At 45.7% G+C, this 25,940-nt stretch overlaps 2 protein-coding genes across 3 annotated transcripts; one reads left to right on the top strand and one right to left on the bottom strand.

Moving 5' to 3' along the window:
- Positions 1-90: 90 nt before the first annotated feature.
- IDH1 (isocitrate dehydrogenase (NADP(+)) 1) lies at positions 91-14,102 on the top strand. 2 transcript variants are annotated; one of them, XR_003924122.2, is made up of 10 exons: positions 91-206; positions 3,074-3,201; positions 4,836-5,127; positions 6,896-7,001; positions 9,615-9,792; positions 10,239-10,390; positions 11,479-11,619; positions 12,396-12,558; positions 13,076-13,399; positions 13,447-14,102. XR_003924122.2 is itself a non-coding variant. In XM_030019384.2 (9 exons), exons 2-9 carry the CDS (start codon positions 3,080-3,082, stop codon positions 13,167-13,169), a joined length of 1,248 nt encoding a protein of 415 aa, XP_029875244.1. In that variant the 5' UTR covers positions 91-206; positions 3,074-3,079; the 3' UTR covers positions 13,170-14,102. The 2 variants fall into 2 exon arrangements, 1 of the variants encoding a protein (XP_029875244.1); XM_030019384.2 differs by having other exon boundaries at positions 13,076-14,102.
- Positions 14,103-16,036: 1,934 nt separating this feature from the next.
- LOC115343145 lies at positions 16,037-25,159 on the bottom strand. Its single transcript, XM_030018741.2, has 10 exons — positions 25,139-25,159; positions 24,913-25,069; positions 24,367-24,510; positions 23,231-23,406; positions 22,903-22,965; positions 22,203-22,297; positions 21,114-21,382; positions 18,530-20,494; positions 17,222-17,348; positions 16,037-16,345 (listed from the first exon to the last, which is right to left on the bottom strand). The coding sequence occupies exons 1-10, from the start codon at positions 25,157-25,159 to the stop codon at positions 16,141-16,143; spliced, it is 3,222 nt and encodes a 1,073-aa protein (XP_029874601.2). The 3' UTR covers positions 16,037-16,140.
- Positions 25,160-25,940: the final 781 nt, after the last annotated feature.

The raw sequence follows: 25,940 nt of genomic DNA, 5'->3' as shown, positions 1-25,940 counted from the left end.
ACGCGCCCGCGGGTCAGGGCCGAGCAGCCGCTCCCCCTGCCGGCCCCGCCCCCGGCCCCGCCCCCGGCCCGCCGCCTGGAGGAGGGGCCGGCAGGGGGCGCCGCGGCGGCGGGGCCGGGCCGGGGGCGGGGGCGCGGCCCCATAAAAGGCCCCGCGCACGGCTGGGCCCCGCATCGCCGTGAGAGCCGGACCGGCACTGCCCGCAGGTAACGGGGTCCGGGGCCGCGCGGGTGAGGCGGGAGCCGGACGGGGCCGCGGCGCCCCCTTGGTCCTTCCCCTCCCCGTCGCGGCGTCCCCCGCCCTGCTGAGGAGCCCTGAGAGGGTGGTTTCGGGCTTCAAGGGCTTTTCTCCCGGCGGTTCGGGGCGGGGGCTCCGCGGCAGGTTGCCCGCCCGGCACCCCCTCCCGCCGCAGGTATCGCTGAAGACGCCCCGGGTACTGAGGGGGTGCTCGCACCCCGGACTCGGCCTCCCCGGCCTGGGGCTGGGCTTTCTCCCCCGGCAATCCAGGTCTCTCTTAACAGTCGGTGGTGTCGCCTAATGCCGGCTGCCCTTAGGGCCCCTGGCGTACCCCGGGGCAGCCCCCCTGGGCCGGGGGGAGCGTCCCCCGTCGCTGCCGTGCTGGGCAGGCCCGGCAGCGCCGTGCCGGGGTGGTGCCGGTGCCTGGATTTCAGCCCCAGTTGGTGGCCCCGGCTGCAGCCCGCGGCCTGGTCGGCAAATCCTACCTGTGCCAGAAGAGCTAGGCTGCGTGGCGCTGTCAGGGGCGGGCGGCGGGCGTGGATGGAGGGCAGCGCAGCTGAAAAACAAGTGCGGGCAAGATCTCGGTTAGTGACAACGATCTCTGCCGCTCTCCCTGGGAGCGTGCCTGGTCTGAAGAGATCTTCCGTAAACCTGAATTAAGGAGTTGTTGCAATAGGTAATTATTGACTGTAGGGCCCAAGTCCTTCCTGAGGACCAAGGAGTATTTGGAAATTCACAAAGTTTCTTCTAAGCTGCCTTGGCTAAATGCCTGGGTTAAATGTATTTAAAGAAGGGTTGCTCTAGGAGAAAGACCTTGCTGACTTTTGGGAGTTCTGGAGCGTATAAAACCGAAGGGGAAGGGTGACGGAAAGAGTTGGACTCTAGGAAACGTGTGCTCTCTAGAGGAACCTCTTGGCATGTTGACTCTGGTGCACGGAGGGGGGATGCTACTGCAGTACTGCCCCTCTACATAGAGAAACTGGGGACATCAGTGTTTGAGGAGGGGAAAAATACTGGGGCCATGACCAGATAAACACATAGGATGCTGTCAGAGTTGTTTAAGAAGCTGCTGTTTCCACATATCAGTGGGGATGTATCTCAGTGGAGGTGCGTCTCTCATGCTTTTGTTCCCCTTGTGACAGCAGTACCATATAGGTCTGAAGCCAGCTTTGCAAAACCTATTGCTAGGACTGACATAGTCTAATTTGTCTTATCTAAGTAGGGACCAAACCACAAAACAAGCAGTGGTGAGTGGGTGTCTGTGTACATTTTGGCTTAAATGAATCAGACTGTTTCTCACACTGTGTAAGTGCCAAAAGCAAAACTGAAGTCTCCTGAGTAGTAATCCTGTGCCTAGGCCATGGGAGTGTAATACACAGTCCTTATTTAGATAGTCACAATTGAAAATTGGGCCCAAAATACTTGCATAAATAAACTGAGTTCAGAGTGTGGTCATATGAAGTTAAAGTTTTCCATGAGGACTAGAAAGGCCTAATATAAGCCAAGATACTATCTTTCTTTGGGATAGGAGTGCCTTGGACTATTTAATTTTTCAAGTTTATGTGCTCATAGTAAATAGAGTCTCAGTAACTCACAACCTCATTTTACTTTTTTTAATTTTTGCTCTTTAAAAAAGTTTGATGCAGTAGCTAGAACATGGCTTAGAAAGTTTATTCTCTTCCCAGACTAAAAATGTGTAATGGATTGGATTTTGGAAATTCAGCATAAGTTGGTTTAATTAAAAAAAAACAAACAAACAAAAAAAAAAAACCACCAAACAACCTGAACTGGGGAGCAGTCTCCCCACATGCTTGTAACCTGAGGCCCTTGCATTGCAAACCTCACGCCTCTGAATAACTTCATCTAGATTAATAGACTCTGTGTACAGTAGTACCCCTCATTCTGGATAAAGTGATTCATGGACCTTGGTATCTGTGAGACTGCAACCTCAGGCACAAGGGCTTGGTATCTCACTGTAGTATCCTAACAGCTGCATACAAGAAGGGGGCTGTCTTGGGAGAAGAACTTGCCAAGTCATAGCTCTTGCATAATCAGAGCTGACAACCAAGAAACTGTGGCTGTCAGAAAGCAGGGCACTGTGTTAGAGCAGTTCAGTGGCTTGTGGGGTTGGGTTTTGTCAAAGAACAAAGTGCAAATAGAAGGGCAGAGTTCAGGTTTATTTTCTGAGGCTTTGTGAACAAATATCTTGGGAAACCTCTGTTCCATACAGTAAACAAATCTGTCCAGTATTTATTTTAACAGCAGAAATAAAGCTTGCCAGGAGAAAGTACTCTTGATGTGGCTCTTGAATTTCTGTACCAGTTTCCTTCCTTCCTGTAGAAGGAAGTTAATAAAGAAGCTGACAATGTATTAATCGTAATAGTGCTAGCAATATGAGCTGTCATTAAACTAATGTCCATTAACCCCTGTTTTTCAGAAGAAGAGGCAACTGGACTAGAACTCATGAAATCTAAAAATATATAGCGCTCATCTATTTCTGTGGAATTTGGGGGAAGAGTTTGGTCATGCTTTCAAATTCTTCTGTACAACCATAATTAAAGTTCATGCCCTTAGAACACACGTCCTTAAATCTCAGATATTAACCTTTATTTTTATCCTCAGATAGATCTCCCTAGGAGCTGGGGCTTTAAGAAGAATACCAGTTAGCATGAAACTAGGGATAAACTGTGGGTATTTTCAAGACTTTGAGGAGAGATCCTGTATGCTATGTTAGTACCTCTCTTCCAGTTGTGTTGTAAAAATGCAGGATACATGTATTGGTGATGTGTGTTGGCAGTTTTTAACTTAGGCTGGGGTTTTTTTATGTCTATTGCAGCTCAAGATGTCTAAAAAAATCCATGGGGGCTCCGTTGTGGAGATGCAAGGAGATGAAATGACACGGGTCATCTGGGAACTGATTAAAGAAAAGCTGATTTTTCCTTACGTAGATCTGGATTTGCACAGGTAATGGCTCTATGACACACAGCCACTTTGTACTGCAATTTGCATGTGTCATTAGGCATTGATCATGTTTCATTTAGCACCAAGAGCCTTATAGCTCTTCCTGCACTAGTGCAGAGAGGCTAACTAGCCCTTTTTATACTGGTAAAGTTTCCAGCAGACTCCCCTAGTTAACTCACCTACAGGCCAACCTCACTAAGTACTCTGGAAAACATGGCCTCATGGTGAGGGTATTTTTTCAAAGTCTGGCAGCTCCTCTGGGGTTCCTCATAGCAGTAAGCAGTGAATGCTTAATTGTGAGTTAGCTCTTTTCTATACTGTGCCTCTAAGAAGGTCTCTCACAGACATGGTCTGCATTTTTGTCTCCTCTGTCTTGGCTTTCCAGCACCTGGGCAGTCTGCACAGCTTCCTGCATCCTAAACAATCAGAAACATGGGATGTTTCAGCCACTGCCTGACTTGAAGCCTAGCATCTGTGGACTTGGCTTCTTGCTATCTCTGTTTGAAGATCTGCCCAGAGGGCAAAAGGGTGGTTATGGGGCACAACCTCTGCCCTGATGCCTGTAAGCTTGAGCTCTGCTGCTGGTAGTGTGAGCTAACTGTTGCAATTGCTCCCTGAGCCTAGGCTGTGCTCCTACACTCCCTTCTGGAAAAAACAAATACTAGCAGCTGGTGTGGCAAAGGGGACATGCTATCTACAGCATCTGGTCAAGCAGAAAGAATAATCTCTTCCCTTTCTAGCCACTGAGCTATAATTATTAGAGGAGTATCCAACTGCATTGCTCCTGGCCATGTGGACAGAGGCCTTCAATGGTATCTGCCACTACTAAACCCACAAGTCTGACCTCTTCCCCTGCTCCTGGAGTCATTTGTATGCCTCCTACATCAGGCTTTCTGCTTGCTGGTGTTGAGAACCAAGCAAACAGGAACCCAGCAGCATAATACATGCACACAGTCTGGAGAACATCCCTTTTCAAAAGAGGGGTGGGAGGAGGGAGAGCGGACCCCTGGCTGAGGCAGCACAATGGCTAGATTCATGTATAGCTGGCTATGCTTCAGGGCTGTCCCACGCTGGGCACCCGTTGTTCTCCAAAAGCTATTAAAACAGTGAGTGTGGGAAACGTGCTTCCTCTGGCTGTTTGAGGGGAATATTGGTAGTTTTGCTGCCAGAGCAGGATTGTGCGTCTGTTGTCAAAGCAGTTTTTAAGCCTAGCGTAGCTTCATATGCTCAGGACATGAAGAAAGCCAGAACTCTCAGCACAAGAGGTTTGAAATAAAGGCCCATATTCATCTGGGGATTGTGCTGCTCCATACCATTAGAATCCCAGCCTGAAAGCTTCCATTGCAGGAAGCTCGGAAGGGAAGACAGAGGAGATACTGCTATGTCCCATGCTGGCAGAGAGCCTCAGCCATAAACTGAAGCTGTCCTTTCTCCAGCCTCCTACCAGCAGCAGAAGTATCAGTGTATGAGCCTGTTTTCTTCCAGTCCAACAGCATTTGCAGTGGAAGAGGGATAACTTCAGTTATGGCAGAGTGCTGGAACTACACTGACAGGCACATATGGAGTCTGCTTTCTTTCCTGTTAGACATGAAGAAATGTCCTGGGCAGTTCTGACCGTCTTTGTGGGTTTGTTACAGCTATGACTTGGGCATTGAGCATCGTGATGCTACAAATGATAAAGTAACTGTGGAAGCTGCTGAAGCCATAAAGAAATACAACGTTGGCATAAAGTGTGCAACCATCACTCCTGATGAGAAAAGAGTGGAGGAGTTCAAGTTGAAGCAGATGTGGAAGTCTCCCAATGGGACAATTAGAAACATCTTAGGTGGCACTGTCTTCAGGGAGGCTATTATCTGCAAGAACATTCCCCGGCTGGTGTCTGGATGGGTGAAACCCATTGTCATTGGCCGTCACGCTTATGGGGATCAAGTGAGTCACTTCAGTGCTTATGCCTCTTTTTATCTGAACAGGCTTAGTCCTGACTGGTATAAAGCTACAAAGACTTAGACAACCCTGTGCTGCTGCTTTATCCCTTGCACTCCACCTGGGAGTAGGTACTTGCTAGCATTTTGTTTGTACAGCACCTGGCAAAGTGTGGGAGAGCCTGGTTCATGCCTCTCTTCCTTAGACAGTGTAGCTGTATAAAGAGCATTCAGGGGCCTGTGCTTGGATTAGATAGGTCTGTACCTAAACACGGGGTATAATTCCTCTAAGTTATTTTTCTTCACCTCTGCAGAACCCACCTCCCTACATAGCAATGTCTTTAGAAAATATCCTTTACACTGCCCATCTTTTTACTTCTCAGAAGGACTTTTTGGTGGCAAATGTTGCTCACAGCAAAAATGGATCTGAGTGAGTGATTTTTAGAAGTGGCAAAGTTGCCTTTTGTGCATGGGTGTGGTTTTGTTTTCTTTTTTTTTTTTTTTTTTTAAACTGATCTGCTTCTCAAACTTACTTGCACAGCACTCCTGCAGAGTTGGTATTCATACTGGGCCCATCAGTCTGTGGTACTGAAGAAGGGAAACATCCTTTACCAGAGCTCTCCTGGCAGAGGTAGTACAAGGCCATGGAAGGCCCTAGCATGGCACTCAGTGTAGTGGCCTTTACGAAGCTCAGACAAGAATCAACCATACTGTTCTCCATGGGTGATGATACACTGTAAAGCAGCCAAACATGACAAAAGACTTCTAGTAGAGCTGAGTGCTTAAATAGGTGGGTACACCCACAAACTGAGGGTGAGTCATAAGATTAGCTGGGGTGGGAAGGTAAAATAATAAATTTTCAAGAGGAAAATAATTGCAGAGCCCTGACACTAGAAGAGAATGGGGTTCAACATCCTTAACAGTACTGAATAACTGAGAAGGTCAAAATAATAATAGAAAACAATGGATTAAGGGAGAAGGATTGAAACCCTGCCAAAGTATGAGATCAAAGTGAAAGGAATAATACAAGAACATGTAAAGGACATATGAGCAAGACACTTCTGTAACTTCAGAACAGCTCAGGGAACTGATTCCTTCAATATGAAGGAAACTACGTGAAAAAGGATGACGAATTTCAAGGAAATGTAACCTTAAATAGTACTGTTCAGGACAGTTGGGAAGATGAGACACCATTTAAAAACTTGAAGTACATGTTGGCTCTTTTGAGTCTGTGTAGCTCGGAGAAGCAAAATGTGCACCCATTTACAGAATTCAAAGAACTCTTACTACAGATTGGCCTTTCAAATGTCATATGATGGATAGAAATAATGGCTTTTATTAAGGTGCTGTATGATTTTCCCCTTATTCATGAGATCAGTAGTTGTGATATGAATGGGGTTTTTTGAGGCAGGAGAGGAGTCTTTCTACTCACAGACCACACTGCACTCTGGATACTTTGTACTTTAAAACTTCAGTGCATCTGCAAAAATACATACTCTGCCAACTGATGGGGCACAAGAATCTGTAAACTTTTTCCCTTAAAGAGGAAGATATCTTCTGAAATAGGCAGGCTCTTAACTACTTGTCTTTGTAATCTAGTAAATTGATCCAATGACCACACAGCTGAGTAAACAGAGCCTGATCAATGGGGTTTTTTGGTACAACTGTTTATGTTCTTCTGCACCCTGCCATCCCAAATGCAGGTTGTCTTTTATTGTTCTGTCCTCCTGATAGATAAAATCTTCATGGCAATTTTTTTTTTTTTTTTTTAACAGTACAGAGCAACTGATTTTGTGGTACCTGGGCCTGGAAAAGTAGAGATGACCTACACTCCAGAAGATGGAGGCAAACCAGTCACATACCTGGTCCATAACTTTGAAAGTAGGTATTATCTTTAAGTTGTGATTAAAACTGGTATTTTTTGTTTAATTCAACCTTAAAGTATTGGTCAGATCTGTTTGATGGTAAAATATGACTTTGAGGTAGAGTGGGGGAGAAGGTCTGGGCCTTATTTATCTGGGAAGTACTGAAAGTTAAGTGTAATCTTCCTGGGATCAAAAAGGCATATCAAACACAGTCATATTAGACTGGCCATCTGTCATGCTTCCTGTATGATGACTCTGGTAGTGGCACATCTGTTTTTTCTCTCTGACCATAGGGAAACTTGCTATCTAAACAGGGCTTGACCTAAGGGGAGATATGTTTGAGAACAACTCAGGTATAATTCTTTCTGGTTTTAGTTTGTCTTATTGGGCTCTATATACCTTTGCAGTTTGTACCCTTCTTTATTAAGCAGTCTCTTTTTCAGTAGAAATGAGAACTGACACTTACTCCGCAAGGTGGAAAAGAGATTTGACAAAGATGCTCCTGACTGTATAGGCTCTAACTGTTTTAACAGATGCAGTCCCTCCTAGCAATATTGCTGTGCTGGTTGTAGACGTTGCTAGGCTCAGGAGAAGGAGCCCTGACATTGCTGGGCTTTGTTGCATGGAAGCAATTACACACATATTGCTAGAATCTAGGGTGTTTCTCTAGGGGCAGGATTCAGGAAAACATCGCACAAGTCATCTCTCCTGCATATCAGTGATCAAAGGCTTCAGGTTTTGAAGCCTTATGGTGACCTATGTATGTGAGCATGCAATGTTTTGTTTCTAGCTACAAAAACCTAATACATCCATGTAAACCGCAGAATCCTAGTTTGTATGCAGTTGGCTTGGCAAACAGGTACCAAAACTGCTATATGACCCTCTTTTGTAATACTTGATTTCTCTGGCATTCTTCCTCACAGGACCCTAAATCTCTGCTATCTCTTATTGCATAGCCTTTCATCTGGAGTTCACCTGCTTCACTTCCAGTCCTAATCTGTTTTCATTTGATAGGTGACTGGTGAGCCTGTAGTGGAGGTGTCTGGCAGTTCCAGCTTCCAGTCTGATTCACCACTTTGCGTCGCATCAGCGAGCAGAAAGCAAGGAAGTGCAAAGATGGCAAACTACTGCTGTTGCTCTGGGGGAACTCCCCTCCCCACAGATAACTGTTGTGCCAGCATATCTCCACAATGCATAAAGGAAGCTTGTCCTATTGCTATACTAATATGTTCAAACTTGACACTGAATCAAGAGATTTTAGTAGGCAGTAAGATTGTATGATTGCAACAAGGTTGGGGTTTTTTTTTACCTATATGCAAATAAGTATTTGAATAAAACTTAATAGCTGTCATCCAGCAACTATGAAATCATGGCTCCAGAGGACACAGTGTCTGTAGCTGATCAGACCCTGTTCTGTCCTTAAATCATTAAGCGAGGCAGGGGGACAACATGTATTTTTGCTGGTAACAGGAATTTCATTCCCTGCCAATATCAACTTTAAATGACCTTGCTATCTTAGCAAGCAGATAAACATCCACTGGCTTCCCCTCTTCATTCTGCACGCATGTCCATATAGTAACAACCATCTGGAGGTCAGGATAAATGGATATTAGGAAAGGGTACTTTCAAAAATAAAAAATAAAACCAAATCTGCAGTATTTCTGGAGCAAAAATCCCTGATAAAGGCACTGTACAACAAACTAGAGAGGTGGTGGTAGTGAGGTGCTTAAAATTAAGTACATGGTATCTACTTTTCACTAGAAACAAAGAGCTGTGCTCTGAAGATGACAAAGTTTTTTCATGAAGCCCTAGACCCTACTTTCACCCACAGTCAGCCTCTCCCATGATCTGAATGCTGCTTTCTCCCAGGTGACCTGGGCTGTAAGTTTAAGGCACTTCCATTCAGGCTGTTGACACATCTGCATTACACAGTCTAAGTCATGTGAGTGTTGATAGTTCCTCAGAGCCTTCTTGGGACTTTCCCTTGCATTCACATGACTGCCATGTTCTTCCCACAACTCGCTGGAAGTGAGCCTGAGCAGGTGAAACAAAGCTTCAGGGTAAGCCAGACACATGTGCTGAAAAGATGCAGGAATGCATGTGGGGACTTGTTTACCTGAGCTAGGCAAAGCAGCCTCTGACTGCCAGACTTAGTTCTGCAGTGCAGTCAAAGCCTGAAGGTACAAGGCACTTAAGATGGGACCAAACCCATTTCTAGCTTTGACTGAGACTCCTGCTCCAAACTGCTGCCTGCTGCTTTGATAGAAAAAATATTTTGTGTTACTTGTATGACTAGTAGGAGTTCAAGCACACTTGCTCCTGTCACAGTTTTGCTGCTTAGGCTGGATTAGGAATAAACTTCTTAGGGGTATTAGATCACAGTATTAAGATGTACCTAGCTGTAAACCAAAACCACCTTCCTATCCATGTGTCACAGGACTGGTGGAACTTTGAGCTGATAGTGCAAAGTGAATCTTCTCCTGAAAGAGCCAGCCTTAAATTGAGAACTATATCAAGACACCTGGGGATAACACCAGCCTGCCTGCCAGAGTATGCTATGGGGAGACTGTCAAATCCTTAACCAAAATTAAATCTAGTTGATTCTTCTCTGTTCTTTCTCCACTAACAGGGTGTGGTGGTGTAGCCATGGGAATGTACAATCTTGACCAGTCTATCAAGGATTTTGCCCACAGTTCCTTCCAAATGGCACTGTCTAAAGGCTGGCCCCTCTACATGAGCACCAAGAACACCATCCTGAAAAGATATGATGGCCGCTTTAAAGACATCTTCCAAGAGATCTATGACAGGTAACCAGGATAGTTGTGTACTTGCTACTGCAGTGCTTAAGTCTGCAGCAGGAACATCCTCTCCAACCTTGTGAGCTGCTACAGTTAATTCAGCATTCTCAGACACTCAGCAGCACTTTGTGGGGGCTGTGTGCCTTCCCTGTCACAGTCTCCCTTGTCCTGCAGGACACAGTACTCAGTGTTTAAAGCTCTGCTATATGTGGCTGTGGTGTTCATCTCTCCTAACAGAGTCACAGGTTCTCTATGGGCTCCTCTGTGATTCTGAAGCAGACTTGCAGTGGCCTAGCAAAGCAAGCAAGCAAAAAAAGCGTAAAGAAGATGCAAATTTCTTTTAATTTTTTTTTCTCTCTTATTTCTATGCACCTCACTATGTACAATTACTTGCACAAATTGTGCAATCCCTGTTTTTATCTATATGATGAGTTGTTCTGCTTTTTGTTTTCCAGAGAATACAAGTCCCAGTTTGAAGCCAAAAAGATCTGGTATGAGCATAGGCTCATTGATGACATGGTTGCTCAGGCCCTGAAATCTGAAGGAGGCTTTGTCTGGGCCTGCAAGAACTATGATGGGGATGTGCAGTCTGACTCTGTTGCGCAAGGTGTGAGATGTTTCCTGTGCTACACTGAAGTATCTTGTGACCTTGTGTCATATCTTATGTAATGGCCCAGGAGGTGGTGTAGGGTCTCAGAACTTATATTTCAAACCTGTGGCCAGTCATGGAGATATCAGACAGGCAAAGAATTTCTGATTTCACTTTTATAGGAGAATCCATTGAATGTAGACTGTGTAGTTGTACTTCTTTACGGAATGGCAGTTCCTACCAACATAGTAACTGATAGGCTTTGCATTCTAATGGAAGGTATCCAGACAGCTGGGATTCTCTCACTGTCAGCTTGAATTAAGCTGACTGATGGTGAGCATACTGGCAGGTGTTCTACAGTTAAGTAAGACCACCTTCAGGACCTAAAGCTACCTGTCAGGTGTAAAGAGAGAGACTGATATGTTTAACTTTAGACTTGTAGTGCTTGATCAAAATCCTATATAACCAAGCTGCCTGGTGCCAAAACAAATACAGATGCAGAAACCCACAAGACAAGATGTGTGGCTTTATGTAATATGCTCTTTCTAAAGTAATGCCAGTAAACTGCATCCCACAGAACAAGGATATGTGTCGGACTGCTGAACAAAGAAGCTGTCAAAGACACAGATCTCTGAAACCTACAGGGTCAGAAGTGATGTGAATGTGCAGTTTTGCCAGCTGATGGTTCTTTTCACTAGAGCAGATGCTCTTGATATGAAGTAGGTTTGTTTCCTATCATCCTGTGGGGAAGATAGCGATTGACAGCCCAACACTGCTTATTTAGGATTCTTTGTTCTCATACTGCATCTTTTCAATAAAAATCTGTCCAGCAAGTTAGGTGAGAATACTAATTTTCTTAAAACAGTGCAGAATGTCTGCATATCTGTATTTCATGGTTCAGCAGCACTTTCTGTTCAGACGAGCTGTTATTTTGATGTGTCAGGACTAGCCAGTTAACTGTAGCAGCAAGCAGCAGCACTGCTGTTCAGGAATACTCACATCAAGGCTGGGAGGATGTAGGAGGATTGTAGGATGGTGGGATTAAGGGGAATTTAAGGGGGCTGTCCAAAGGAGACACTGAACTTTTCAAACTATGTATTCTGTAGGCTATGGCTCTCTAGGCATGATGACCAGTGTGCTGATCTGCCCTGATGGCAAGACTGTTGAAGCAGAAGCTGCTCATGGCACGGTTACTCGTCACTACCGCATGCACCAGAAAGGCCAAGAAACCTCCACTAACCCCATTGGTGAGCTGCTTTTCATTGCCCTTCAGTGATCTGTACACATGAAAGAACAGGTTTGGAGTAAGAACATCTGCATCCTTTCTGCAGAGAATTGCTTCACTGAGTGGTGAAACTGGTAGTTCATAATGCATTTTTCTTCCACGGAGACAGCTGCAGCCTGGAGCAAAACCAGGGTGGAATGGAGTAAGTGTGAGCAATAAGCTAGACCTAGCCTTTGAGACATGCTCTCACTCTTCAGCAAATGATGGGTTTATAGCCACAACAGCCTTAAGGTTTAGGTTGGTTGTTTTTTATTTTACTCCCCTTCCTGATGCTCCAGAAGACCCAGCCACCCATGAAACCACATACATACTTAAAAGCGTAAGTGCACCTAGAATGGGACACGAGGGAAAGAATCCTCTACAATTGCATAGGGACCAGAGTGTAATGTAATAACCGGAAGAAGACTGCACCCTTCTATCATAAGGACAACTTTCTGTGTAACCATAGAGTCCTACCACTGGTCTGTCTTTCCACCTTGGGCAGGAACAAAATAAGATAAAATGGCACGCACAGAGAGATTGCTGGAGGCAGTGAGTAGTTTCTGGGGCTTGCTTTTCTTTAGAGCTGCACAAAATGCAAAGGATGCCTAGATGAAGATAAGTGTTCTCTTTCCCATACCAGATTTTCTATCTTTTTTCTGTCTGTTTTATTAAAAAATAATTACTGTTCCACATGACAGTTTAGAACAATGTCCAGGGAGTTCTGGAAGGACAGAGTAATCTAGTGTTCTCTCTCAGCCTCCATCTTCGCGTGGACAAGAGGACTAGCTCACAGAGCTAAGCTGGACAACAACACTAGCCTCAAGAACTTTGCAGTTGCCCTGGAAGAAGTCTGCATTGAGACCATTGAATCTGGCTTCATGACAAAGGACCTTGCTGCCTGTATCAAAGGCCTACCTAAGTAAGTGTATGAAGTAATCAGCTGTGCTTGGAGGAGACTGTTTTACTTGGTGTTTCTGAACAACATTTTCTGGGAAGTTATTTTAGTATGGTGAGGAATTGCTGGAGTCTGGTCACAGAACAGGGCTCATCTGTGTACCCTGTGTTGTAAAACAGAACATGAGACATTCCCGGCTCCAAGTAGCTTAGTCTAGGTTGCTCTGTCCTTGCTATTGTACCAAATGCATAGGGGAAAAAATAAAGAGGGAACTGCAAAGATTTCTCTTATGACAGGCTGGCTACGTTGGCTAGATCCTGCCCTGTCCATTTATTAGGATGGAGACCTACTTCACTGCAAAATACCACCTGGCTACCTCTTCTCTAGAGCCTTTTGGCAAAAATATCAGCCTGATGAGTAGGAGATAACTTTTTTTGCGTTTAGAGGCAAGACTTGGAGTTCTTTGAACAGTGTTCCCCTGCTGTGAGCATTTGAGTGGCTTTACAACTAATGTCTGTCTTGTTTTGTTTCCCCCCTTCAGCGTCACACGCTCTGACTACCTGAATACCTTTGAGTTCATGGACAAGCTTGCTGAAAACTTGAAGGAGAAGCTGGCCTCCCTGCCCAAACTTTAAGGCATGGGTCCCACTCAAGCTCCATTAACAAAGCGTCTCCCACTTATACCAGAGTGTAAGTGGCACTGTATCACACTCTGTTGTGAACATTTCAAATACTAGACAAAAGTAAACATGTACACTTTTTTAAATGTTTAAAAGACCATGTTTTCTTAAACCCCTTGAGCTGCTGGGCTAGGCCTTACTTTTTGCTAAGCAGCTGAATGTGATAGCATTCAAGCTCAATGCAGGTCTGGATTCCTAATGTCATTCACAGTAGCATTCAAGCTCAGTGCAGGTCTGGATTCCTAATGTCATTCACAGTAGACCTGAGGTTTCTCTCTATGACTTTGATCTGTGTTTCTTTTCTCTCTTCCTCTCAGACTGAAAGCCAATCTGTGTCACAGCTCTGGTCAAACCAGTGGTGACTTACTGTCCAACAGACCTTAGAAATCAGAACCGTCCTCATCTTTCCAGTACTGTCCACTGAGTGTAAGTGAGCTTACAGGGCTATGCCAGCTCTGCTGCAGCCCCTCTCTTACTTAATTTATCTCTTAGTGCCAACCAGAGCATAGTATCCTGACACTAAGGGATTTGGTCCCACTGCTACAGTCAGGACTGTAGCATTTGAGAAGCACTTAGTAAATGTTACAAACAAGCCCTATAGGCTAAGAGCCTAATAAAGCCATGCTGCAGTATCTAAATGCAGGCCATGCATTTATACTCTTCTGACCAGATGTGAAACGTAGGAACTGTTACCTCTTCCCCCACCCCACAACTCATAAAGGTGCAAAACTTTTTTTCAGTTGTCTGGGCTATTACTTAATTCTTCCTGTTGTGATACAGCAAGTCTGATTACGACTGTGAAAAACTATTCCATCCATGCTTTTGTGTGTGTTTGTTTTTTTTAAAGAGTATTTTAGTTCAGATTAAAATAAAAGCCAACTAACATTCTTTGTGTCTCTCCTTCCTTTGTGTGATTAGCAGATATGGGGAAATAATCTCTCCCTTCTTAGAGTTTTAATTTGTTCTGGCCCAGGGCAAGATGTGATGTGTAGTGTGGTGGTAAGCATCAGGTAGTGCACAAGAATTTAAAGGTGCCACTTCCGCTGAAACTTTATTTTGGGACTAATATAAACTCAAATTGATGTATCACCACTCAACAAAGATCAGAAACTGGTTATAGGTGAGACAAATTCTTACCCTGCAGCTGACTAGCTTTAAGTGTTGGTTAGGATAGAAATGCAATGTTAAGACTAGATCGGCTAGTATTAACATTTGTTTGGGGATGAGCATGTGTTTGAAGCACAGCTCTACAGCTGCTAGCAGCTGTCACTGTGCCTTCAATATGAATGAACACAGTACTCTGCTATTCTGTTATTAACACAAGCTTATAAGAAGTGCAGCTGGAAAAAGTCCCATTGCTGACCCATAGAAGCAATGGAAACAATCATCAGGAACATCTGGAGATCTATGTTCCTGCCTGGCTTCTGACAGCCATAGTTCAAATTACTGTGCCACAGTCAGGCAGGTCATACTACTACAGCACCTCTAACAAATTCCCTGTTATTTACTAGCTCCTGCCTCACTTCTGGAGTTACAGAGTACCAGAGAAAGCTTAGTGCCTTTCAGGAAACTGAACAAATAAAGGTGCATTTTTAAATCTTATACTTTTTGTTTGTTTTAATGACTTGACAGTATAGCTTAAGTGTAAGCAATTGAGTAGCATTTACCTGACTGCAGATGGCACTATTTTCCCTCTGTATTGACAAAATTTCTGTCTTCTGGAGGACTCTGCAGAGTACAGCAAGACCCCATCTACCTTTGTGAACTGATGTGTTGCTGTAGTGCTGAGGAGAGAAAGGAACGCTTGTCTCTGTGTTGGGAAAAGAAGCAGTAAGTGTGGTCATAAGAACAGTGTCCCTCTCCCTGCTCTGCCATAGAGAAAGAAGAAACATTTTTCCTGCTTCTAAGGAGGCACATTCTCTTCCCTTTTACTACTAATATGATCACTTCTTTTCCCCACCACTCCCTCAAACATTTAATATCAATAAGCTTCAAAGGTAGACACCCGTAGACCATAAAAAAGGCAAGTCCTGGAGGCCAGTGGGCACTCAGTCTGCAATGGAAAAAGAGCAGAATTTCCTGAAACACAGTTGTCTGCTTCACAGTATACCACCTGCTTCATAGAGCTCTTGAGCAGGGCCCTTGTAGCTCCCACCACCAGTAATAGCCCTTTGCACCAACAATCCCAGCAGCAGACCCCAGCAAAAGTTGTCTTTGATCAAAGTATAGCCTAGCTTACATTTAGTGCTGACACTGATGTAGTTAGATGTGTGCATCTGTGTCCTAGGCATTGCATGCTCAGGACTGGTGGAAGGCTCGGTTTTCAACTCCATAGTTATGCAAATCCCCACTGACAACAAATACAGTGAGAGGGGATACATCAGTTATCTGACATGGCTCCCTTCCAGAACAGCAGAGAGCTCTGACTCCAAGGCTTCAGTAGTCAACCCTAAATGTGACTTCACAGTGCACTGCTCTACCTCTACAGAAACCACCTTTTACAGAAGGTAATGCTAGGCAGCATGTCAGCATGCCTCTTCTGCTTGCTGTCAAAGCCTGGGCTGCTGCAACCCTTTCGGATCCTTTCAGCAGCCCTTGTGGGTATCTGCAATGCCAGAAGAGCAGCCCTCCAACAAGGTGTACTCTTCCCAGGCTTGGGTAGGGCCAGGAGAGAACTGGCAGAGCCCACTAGCTATCTGTGGTGCCACAAGCACTTGTGCATAAAGACTTTGCAGAGAAGCACCCCGGCATTTAAAGGTGATGGGGGGGGGGGGAAGGGCGGGGAATAAATGTCACAAAGCTTTTATACTGTCCACACAGGAGACTTTATTTATAGTTTAATAAAAAATAAACTACGCAAATCATTAGAGAGATTCTAGCAGAGACGCACAAGCCCCTAGGAGCTTGGGGGCTGCCTGTTGAACCACTATTTTACTTCTGGCTTTATGTCTCTTCCCATTGTTATTAGCTTGCCTGCCTCAGCACTAGGACATCCTTCAGGAAGCCATTCTTTTTCCTCTTTGATCTTCTTGGTCATTTCCTTGGCTTTGGCAGTTTTCTTCTTTCTGGTTTTGCCCAGAGGGGAGTAGAGGAACTCTGTGTTTGTAAATGGGTCACCGCGCCTCAGTTTCCTGCAGAACCAAAAGGGTTAGATTGAACCATCAAGGTATTTCTTGAATACACGTATGATTTCAGTCTCTAAAGTTTCCGATTTTACTGAAATGCTCCCACTATAAGATGACTGAGTGGTACAGTTTGTTCCTTGTCCAGTACAGGAACAGCTGTACCAGTACAGAGTACCTTCTGACCCAGTATAACCAACTCCTCACAGAAAGTTCAAACTGTGACACTTTTCAGGAAAAAAAACATAGTATTACCCAGTATCATAACAACAAAGTCATCATTTTAGGAGTTAAATGGTTCTGTATAGTAGCCATTGGATGTACTGAATCTATAGTTTCTTAGGGAAAAGATGCAGCTACTTGTTTAGGTACTCATATCTGCCAGAAAAAGTGAAAATAGATAGAGCCTGCTCGCAGGGGAGAACCCTCCTCAAAACCTAGCATTCCCTTCGCTGAAACCCTATTAACATGGAAGTATTACTCAGTTGTTGTATAAAACCTTAGATATCACAGAATGGCAGCAAGTAAAATCAGGGGTTTTGCTTAGCTGTCTTTGTTTAGCATGTATTTTATCCTCACATTAATCCCTCATTAGCACTGGTGTACCACAGATGCAGTCTGCTAAGAGATGTGCTCATTTCAGTGAGGGAAATAACATCTTTGGTAGCTTGTTACCAGAAGCCTGCATATGCATCTGTGCTAATGCAGAATTTTGGTTTAACCACACTGTGGTAGAAGAGGAGGGTCACAGAAACACAAAGGGTAAGAAGAACTTAAAGACAAACAAAGTGACAGAGGGCCTAGTCCTGGAGAGTGAGCACAGGAGAGCAGAGCAGGGGTTGCAGCATGGGAACAGTCATGGGAAGGAAGTGTTTAAAGCCCAACCTGTTGAGTTTCGGCTCTGCATAGCAGGCTGGGTCCCGTCTCCGCCTGGATGAGCGCCCTGACGTTTCTTCCAAGCTGGAGGAAGACAGAGTCCTGGCATTGGTCAAGTCCTGTAGTGGCCTGATCTCTGCAAAGGGAGACATTCACACATAAGTTGATCAAAGTGTTTCCAAATACTTTCCAGATATCTTAAGAAACACAGCTGCCAAACAGAGAAGGGGTGCATTACCAGGTTTCTCTGAACACTGCACAATCCTGAATCCAATCATGTTCCCTGTAAACTGAGACCATTTTTGTCCAAATATCCCAGACCTCCTCCTCAAAAGTCAGCTCATGCATCAAATTACGTTCCTTACGGAAAAAAATACAGGTCACTAATACTGCTAGTATCATTGGGCCCTGGTGTAGTATAAAAATGATCCAAAAATGATAGTTGATAGTTCTAATGCCCAGGAGCTTACAGCCTGGAGGAAAAAGCAAGCTTATGGCACCCAAACAACCTACAAGACCTCCAGGAAGGCACAGTACCCTGCCAGTGTTTACTGCAGCTTTCAAAGTGAAGTCAGCCAAGAGGCAGAGGGCATAAGAACCAACTTCCTCCCTCTCTACAAAGTACAGCCCACTCTAGCTATAACAGGCCTGTTTGTCAACAGCTACAGGAAGGAAAAACCCCACAAAACAACTCTCTTTACAGAGTATCCAATAACAGCAAGCTCCCAAAAAGGCTCAGCTTCACTATTGTATTACCAGCCAAGGGATACACCCTCCAAATCCTTTTAAAAAACAAACGAAAAAAACACAACCAAGAGAATTTAGGTAGCTCCCGATGAATTTCCATTGAAGATACCACCTAAAGGTATAAAGTCTAAAACCTTGCAGCACTAACCATTCTGGACCAAAAACCTGCCATCGTCATATTCTGTGCCCCAATAACGCTGACTCTAGTAGGCAGGGTCAGTACCAAATTATACTTTTCAACCGCTTGAGTAATTGATTTTCTAAATTGACAGGCATGCCCTGTAGATAACAAGAGTGGTAAAGCAAGACTCGCAGCACATGCTCCTAGTCTTTTCCCAATATCCACACATGAACAAGTGACCAGAAATTCTTACAGGAATGCTGATAAACTAGAAGCAAATGCAGCCACAGAAATGACTGGCCAGCACAAGTGGAAGTATAAATGGTGTATTAAACACTGATCTTTAACTCTGAAAAAAGAGAGGAGGGAAAGAAAATTATAAGCACTTGCTGCATGTATTTTTGGCACTCATCTCCAAACACAGGTACCCTCCCCAGCTTACCACCTACCAGATTCCTGTGAAGGTGAGCTCCGAGAACTTGACTCAACCTGGTTTCTTTCCCCAAGTATTTCCTCTGCAGTCTTTTCTTTAAATACCAGGGAGCTTTCCAGCCAAACAGAGGATTTCTCTGGCATTCTGTTGCCCTCAGTACTTAAGCTCTTGGAGACTGGTACATCTGTAAGCCTGGAGCTGACAAGCAAAGCTGCAGAACAGGTCACAGAAGAGGATTCAATACTGTGTGAAAGGTCCATAAGATTATTTGTAAGCGGTATCTCAGCTATCTGCTCTTCCAGGAAGGCATCTGGCTCAGACAGCAGATCTGTAATGCAGGAAAACTTGCCCGTCAGGACAGTTTGATTGGATTCAAGTTCTGCTGAACTTCCAATGAGCGCCTTGGCTCCATCACTTTGTCTGGCTGGGGAATCAGTCTCTGGAGGTCTAGAGGTGTTCCTCTTCCTCCGAGGCTTTGGTTTGGGATAAGCGTCTTTTTTCGAAGCGTTCATGTTGTTGTCAACTTTAGCTTGCCCCTTTTCTCGAAGGCTCCCTGGCTGTTTTTTATTCCTCTGAGCAGCTGCCATCCTCTGAACTCTGGGGATTTTGCTAGCTTTGCTCCCAGGAATAGACCTGGGAGGCACAATTTTACCCCCTTCAAAATCTGTCTGGATACAACCCAAGTTTCCTGCAAGATCCAAAGGACGGACAAAGTAAGTTTTCCTGCTACATTTAACATTACCTGGTGAATCCTTCATGCTCTCCTTAGCTACTCCTCGAACATCTATACATGGCCCAAAAACATCCACTTCGTTTCTCTGATCACTACAACTGCTTTTCCCAACAGTCTTCTTGCTGCTTGTCTTGCTGCTTCTAGGCTGTTCTTCAGCTTTGGCCTCTGGTATTTTCACACAGTTTAACAGATTCTCCTCATCAGAGTCATCTCTCTGCCTAACTACTCTAGTTTCTCTGTTGGTTTTCTGTCTGATGCTTTTTGTGCTCACACTTGAATCCTCTAGCAAAGCACAGGCACCTGAGGTCTCTTTCCTCAAGAAAAGTGAGTTTTGTAGACTGGAATCACCTGAGAGAACTTCATCACTTGGAAAGGTACAACCTGGGCTTTTTGACAAGCTCTCCATACTTTGGGTCTCAAAAATAGCTTCCTTCTTAGCCTGTTGCAGTAAGTCACCATTTCCAAGACTGTGCAGCTGTGTTAGATTCACTGCATATGTTCTTCTGAGATCTTGGACTTCATCAGGAGAGCCGGAATGCTGCTCCACACCACAGTCTCTGCTCTTCCTGTTGAAAGCCCCCACGCAAGCCTTCTGCCTCATCTCAGAAACTTCAGACTCACTAGAGCATGTTGCAACTTTTGGCTGAAGAAGCTTCTTTGCATTTTGAGCACTCTCTTCACCCTGAGCTATACCAGGACTACTTTCTGCACAGTTTTTAATTGCATTTGTTTTCTTTTTTCCTGTGCTTGCTTTTTTAACTGTTGTTTTCTCACCAGTTTTACAATTACCTTTGCTTTTAAGCTTCACAGGAACAAACTCAGGGACTTGGCTATAGCTGGCATCTGTTTCAACACCACGCTCAGTTTCTTTAGCCTGTGGCTGATCACAGAAAATCTCTTTATCCAAAGATTTTCTATCAAGAATAACAGGGGTTTGAGTAGGTGAAACAAGGGAGCTGGGAGATTTCAGCTGTGGCTGTGTGTTGCTCTTGCTGGAGCTGCTGCTGTCCTTTGTGATACTCCCCTGAACTGCCCGAGTAGAACTGACACATGGGAAAAACTCCACACCAGAAGATGGAGTGCTTGTTGCAAACAGGGTGGAACGCTTTCTCCTCTGAGTAACATGCCCTTGTGAGAGACGATCAAAGAAACGTTTTGCCATCTCATCACCCTCATTTGAAAAAGGATGACTCTCCCAGGCGAGTGCTGGCAAATTGTTGGGATTTTGTTGCATGGCACACAAGGCCTCTGTTGGAAAAAACAAATTTCATTCCTAAGACTGAGAAATGCAGCAGGCAAATGCTAGCTTTCTCTATACCACTAAACACCACGCCCCACACACTGCCACAAATCCAGAGCATAGAAAAAGCATGATTTTGTCTCTACAGGGACTCCCCAAACTTACTGTGTAACAGAATTGCTCAACTGGCTCCCCTCAGAACAGAAAGCCAGCCCAAAGCAACATCCCTTAACCAGCCCTAATATTTAGGAATGCTCATGATCTGTATGAGAGTTATTATTTATATGGCAAATCCACAAGGAACAGAAGACATGCGTCTAGTCAGATTCTGCACCTTCAGACATTTCTGAAAATCTCATGTAAGTTCAGTACCTATTACTCAGAAAGCCTGATGAACAATCTTGAGCTCTTGCAAACATGCCATATTTCCCCACCAGGACATCCCATACTGGGATATATGCAATTCTAGCGATATCAGCATCACTGAACCATGCAGTTCCTAACAGTCATTAAGAGCTGCTGGAGTGATGGTTAGGAGCTAACTGGAGCTATGGCACTGCACTCACTCATTTCTGAACACAGACACGCAAAGTCATACCAGAAGAACAGCAGAAGATGCAAATTTACCTCCAAAGATGCAAGAATCAAGAAAAGCCTCTTGTGCTTCCATTGCTTCAGTCGGCTTCTTCCCATTCTCTTCCTGGTGGGATTGAGGCTTCTCAGCAGGCTGTGATCGCAAAGTGTCTTTGGAGGCAACAGCCACAATTTCCAGGGACTCAGTAGAAGCAGGTCTCTGAAGATCTAGTGAGGATGTCTGTACTGCTATAGAGTTGCCACCTTGCTGTCCTGCATCACACAGCTTGGAAATGGGCACCCTCATTGGCATCCCCGCAGCCCTGGTGAGAAGAAGTAACAGCAATGGAGCATGTTTCATACCTGTGACAGGCCGTAGAATCCAGCAGAATAGCTACAGCTTTCACTTCCATCAAGAGTTGTGGAAATACGTTTCTGAAGGCTTCAAGTGCAGAAGAACACACACCGCCCAGCCAGGACAGATTTCGCATTTTTGTGCAAGCACAACTTGTAAGAAAAGCACACTGCTGTGGACACAGAAGCAGGAGAAAAACACACTGAGGCAACAAGGAAGTAAGGCCTCTCAGCACACAGGTTGCAACCACAGGTTCACCTCGCTGTGGAACACCAACACAGCTGCTTAGAGATATGTCTGTGGGCAGCTCCAAGGGCACCCCTGTGTTCAAAGGAGAGACTAAACAGAGGAGAACAGAACTTCAAGTATATTTTAAGAGACCCTGCTCTTACTTTCTTTCCAAAACACAAGTTTACATCATACAAGCAGATGACTATTAAGCATTTATACGTAACAAACCTCAAAGCAGCCAGCTACGGCACACACTCACTTACTTGAGGAAATCTTGCAGTGCTCACCAGCTACAAAGGAAAAACTATCTAGAAGCAATGCGCTTTCAAACAAAGGAGGGAGAAGGACCAGTTTATGTGTAGACTTAGCATTAGGACAAGTAAGACAAGGAATGGCAGCAGAAAGATACAGAATAAAGGAAAACATCAAGCAGTGGTGGTTTAGAGAAGACATCTCATGTAAAACAGACAACTGGGCACACACGTAAAACACAAGAGGAAGTTTAGCATATAGAAATTCAGGACAAGCTTGGTCATATCCGACATTTTAAGGCCCACCTCACAAGCTGACCACCTGCAATATCATCGGCCCAGCTATCTTCAGTCATGCTGCTCTTCCGGCCATTGGACAAGGATGCAGAATTTGTATAGGACTGGAAAGCAAAGAAATAGAAGGGTGGTTTAAAGCTCTTGCAATCCCCTGTGCAGCCTCCTGCACAGAAACAGCAGAAGCTCAGTTTCACCCTGGAAAGCATGCCAAATACCACCAGTGACCCTCTGCCATTTAAAATTGCACAAATTATGGAATAAATTGCAGCAAAGTCAGATTCTGTCTCCTCAGGCTTAAGGATGAAGTTAAACTAGTTCAGATAACCTGAGACTAGGAAGCAGGAATATTTTCCCACCCGCCCATGAGACAGAACATATGGAAAGTGTCCTATTCCCTATCACAACTTGCCATGGCAACACTTAAACTGAAAAGAAGTCACAACCTGTCATAGCAGAATAGCCTACTGGCCAATACAGCCAACGACCCAGAGAAGGCAGTTTAAAACTGTAGCCTTTCCTACAGAAGAAGTTACCCCAGAAATTGTTAACACCAAGCTAAAAATGAGGATGCAGCCAGCACAATTCAAGCAAGCAAAGAAAAACAGTTGAAGCATCAAACACTGAAGTGAGCAGGCAACACAAAGCAAAAGGCAGAGACAAACACAGCCCCCTTTTCCAGAGCAGTGTGCTCACATTTCCCACGATTTACCTCAGATAGCCGGGCCATCTTAACTGCAGCCACAACATTTTCAAGTTCTTTCAAGGTGTTATTCTACGTCAAGGTAATAAAGAGAGAGAAACCATAAAGACATTAAATCAAAACATCTATTCCAACAAGGATGCTGGTAGCCAGAGCAAGGCATGTTCTGGGGAGAACACGGCTTGGAATAAAGAGTAAGCAAATGAATGGTGACATTTTTCATATGCAGAGAATATGGACATTCAGCGACAGCTCAGTCCTCCCAAGGTTGAGATGCTACTGCTGCATACCTTGCCCACTGCCTTTCCCCATGCCAACCACACTGTTAGTGCCATACCAGGAAGGAGAGCTTGTGCCGCAGCAGAGCATTCTGGAAGTGACACTGCTCCACCTCCTTCTGTAAGATGGTCTTCTCCTGAGTGAGCCGCTGCGCATTGGCTTTCTCCGCATTGAGGGCCAGGGCCAGTGCTTTATTGTTGTGCTTTAGGGAGACTTTAATAGTGGAGGAGTTGTCTGTAAGGGATAGAGAAGCATCACACAGAATCAGCATCCAAGGTCTCATCCATGCCTCTTCCCTCATCATACTTCTTCCGCTTCCCAGAATAGTCTCCCTCAGGCTCAGATGTCTACAACTCAATAGCCCCATACAAAGTCAGCAGTATAATTCCTTCCAGCAATGGAAGTCTCCAGAGAACAGCAGGAAAAACTTACCATAACAACCTGCAACACTTCAGACAGACACCCTCTCCATCCTCAGTGGTTTGTGCTCAGTCAGCAAGCTACTGCTTCAATTTTTAATGAATGATGGTGTGGTTCAGGTGCTGAGTTTAGAAAGATATACTTCTGACTTTGAACAAGTTGCCTATAGCTCTGAGTCCTCATCTCCATCCAAAAAGAGGGAGAAAAACCTACTTTCCTCTGTAGCAGCCCTTGAGCAGATTTAGATCCATGTTTCCCAATTTCAAAACAAATAAATAAAAGTAACAGAAACATCTAACTTTTTCCAAGGTAGTCCAAATTATCTCGTGCACTATCATTGCATTTTTTCCCCCATAAAAAGCAAATCACAGTTGGGCTAGCTTCTGCACAGGATTGCATCTACACTAAAAACACTTTCCACACCTCTTATTTTTGCTGTTTGGACCCTGAGGACTCGGTTACCCAGACACAGCCGTCTAACACCATCTGAGATGCTGCCGAGAGCAGCCTGTGATGCGCCCAGCTGCTGCTCCAAAGGTTCTGCGTTAAACCTGCCAGTCACAGATACCTCAGACACCTTTGGGCACCTCAAGCGGCACCTGACATTCATTTGCAGGGTACTGAATTCACTAGAAACCCACAGGCAGAGAAGGAGCTGTTAAATACAAGCTCTGGGTAAGAGACTGCCGCCCACCATGGCCACGGCCAAAGGCACAGTTACAAGCCGATGTAGCTGCCAGCCTCCACACATGCTGCAAGGCAAAATACACTCACTAATGATTTTCGTTTTGATTTTTGATGCAAGCGAGGCATTCAACTTCGCAGTCCTCAAGGCACCCTTTTTCTTCTCCCGCATCCGCTCTCTTACGCCACTCAGGCTGAAGAAGGATGTTTCGGCCGCCTCCCACGATGCCATAGCTGGAGAGAGCGACACCGAGCAGGGTTAGCAGCCGTATTCTTCCCTTCGGCCGCTACTTACCAGCCAAGACTTCACACTCTCCCCGAGAAGCGTACCTGTGGCCTCGCCCCCGCCCCGCAGACCCCCCGGGAGGACCTGTCGGCCGCAGACACAGGGCACCGCGCCGCACCTCAGCCCGAGCTGCTCCCGGGAGCGGCGGCCGCCGCGGGCCGTTACTGGCCCTCCACCGCCGCCGCCCGCCCTCGCGGCCCCTCAGCGCCCGCGGGGAGCGGGGCGGGCGGGCTCCCGCCTCACCTGCGTGCGGGGCGGCAGCCTCCAGCGCGGAGAGCCCCGCGAGACGGTGGGCGGCTGCTCCTCGCCGCGGCCGGAGAAGGAGGGAAAGGAGTAGAGGAAGCCCTTACCCGCCGGGAGAGTTTTGAATGCAACCGGGACGGCGGCCCGCCCATCGCCCCGCCCCGCCGGATGGCGGCCGGGGGAACGGCCGTTTCTCTCTGCTCCGCCGGGGAAAGCGGGGGCGAGACCCGGCGCGCGCAAACTCCATCTCCAGCGCCGGTTGCGCTGGGGAGGGGAACGTTACGTCGCCCGTCCTTCAGGGCGCGGGCGGGCCTGCCTGTGCGGGGAGCTCGCGCCGCCATTTTGCGCCGCCATGTCGGGCTGGGCCGGGCAGCCGCCGCTGAGGGGCAGCTCTCCGCCCTCCCGGGGAAAGGGCACCCCCAAACGCCGCCTTCTCAGGCGCCGCGGCCCCGGCACCCTCGTGGCCGGAGGCGCCTAGCTTCGAGGCCGTGCGCGTGAGGCGCTGCTGCCGCCGCCTTGCCTCGGGCACGCAGAGCTAAAGCGCTCCTGAAGCGCCTCAGAAAAGCCCGAGAGTTGTTCTGAAGGACAAATCTCACCCAAAAGTTAGGGTTTGGTCGTCTGCAGCATTCAGCACCTGGCTTGCAGCCTTCACCTGCGAAAAGGTGACATTTTACAGTCTTATTAAAAGGAAATTTTTTTCTGAAGTAATTTACGTTTCAGTCCAAGTTGATGCGTTGCTTTCCAGACACCTTCGAATTTGTGCTCAAGAAATTGACATTGCGTGTGCAGATGTGACGATGTTAAATATCTTAAGTAAATTACATGCAAGGAAAAAGCAGCCAAATAGTTTGAAGAACAGCAATTTACAGTGGAGGTGCGGAGGGAAGTTGCAATACAAACAAGGCTGATTGATTGATAAAAACACTTCTACCAGCTGCCACAGGCATGTGAACAGTAGCCCTTGCGAGAGTCCTAAATCCTACTCCTGTTACTATTTTTTGTGGTATTTTTTAGTACATTAGCTGATGAGCATTAAATAATGCAAATTATTAAATAAATTTATTCCTTTCAACTTAATTCAGTAGTGGATTGACAAAACACCCACCACACCAGCCCTGAAAATCGGACCTGCAGT

Source organism: Aquila chrysaetos, chromosome 6 (assembly GCF_900496995.4).
Source record: "Aquila chrysaetos chrysaetos chromosome 6, bAquChr1.4, whole genome shotgun sequence".
In the NCBI taxonomy this organism is placed as follows: domain Eukaryota; kingdom Metazoa; phylum Chordata; class Aves; order Accipitriformes; family Accipitridae; genus Aquila; species Aquila chrysaetos.
The sequence above is the reverse complement of the archived record's forward strand: the minus strand, read 5'-3'. Positions and strand labels throughout refer to the sequence as shown.

Coding starts and splice junctions, on each gene's coding strand:
- LOC115343145 (XM_030018741.2), bottom strand. CDS start 25,159: ATGGCGGCGCAAAATGGCGGC. Junction 24,511..24,912: donor ATTCAAAACTCTCCCGGCGG/GTAAGGGCTTCC, acceptor CGCTCTCTCCAG/CTATGGCATCGTGGGAGGCG. Junction 23,407..24,366: donor AATCAAAACGAAAATCATTA/GTGAGTGTATTT, acceptor TATCCCTTACAG/ACAACTCCTCCACTATTAAA.
- IDH1 (XM_030019384.2), top strand. CDS start 3,080: ATGTCTAAAAAAATCCATGGGGGCTCCGTTGTGGAGATGCAAGGAGAT. Junction 5,128..6,895: donor GTCACGCTTATGGGGATCAA/GTGAGTCACTTC, acceptor TTTTTTTAACAG/TACAGAGCAACTGATTTTGT. Junction 11,620..12,395: donor AACCTCCACTAACCCCATTG/GTGAGCTGCTTT, acceptor GTTCTCTCTCAG/CCTCCATCTTCGCGTGGACA.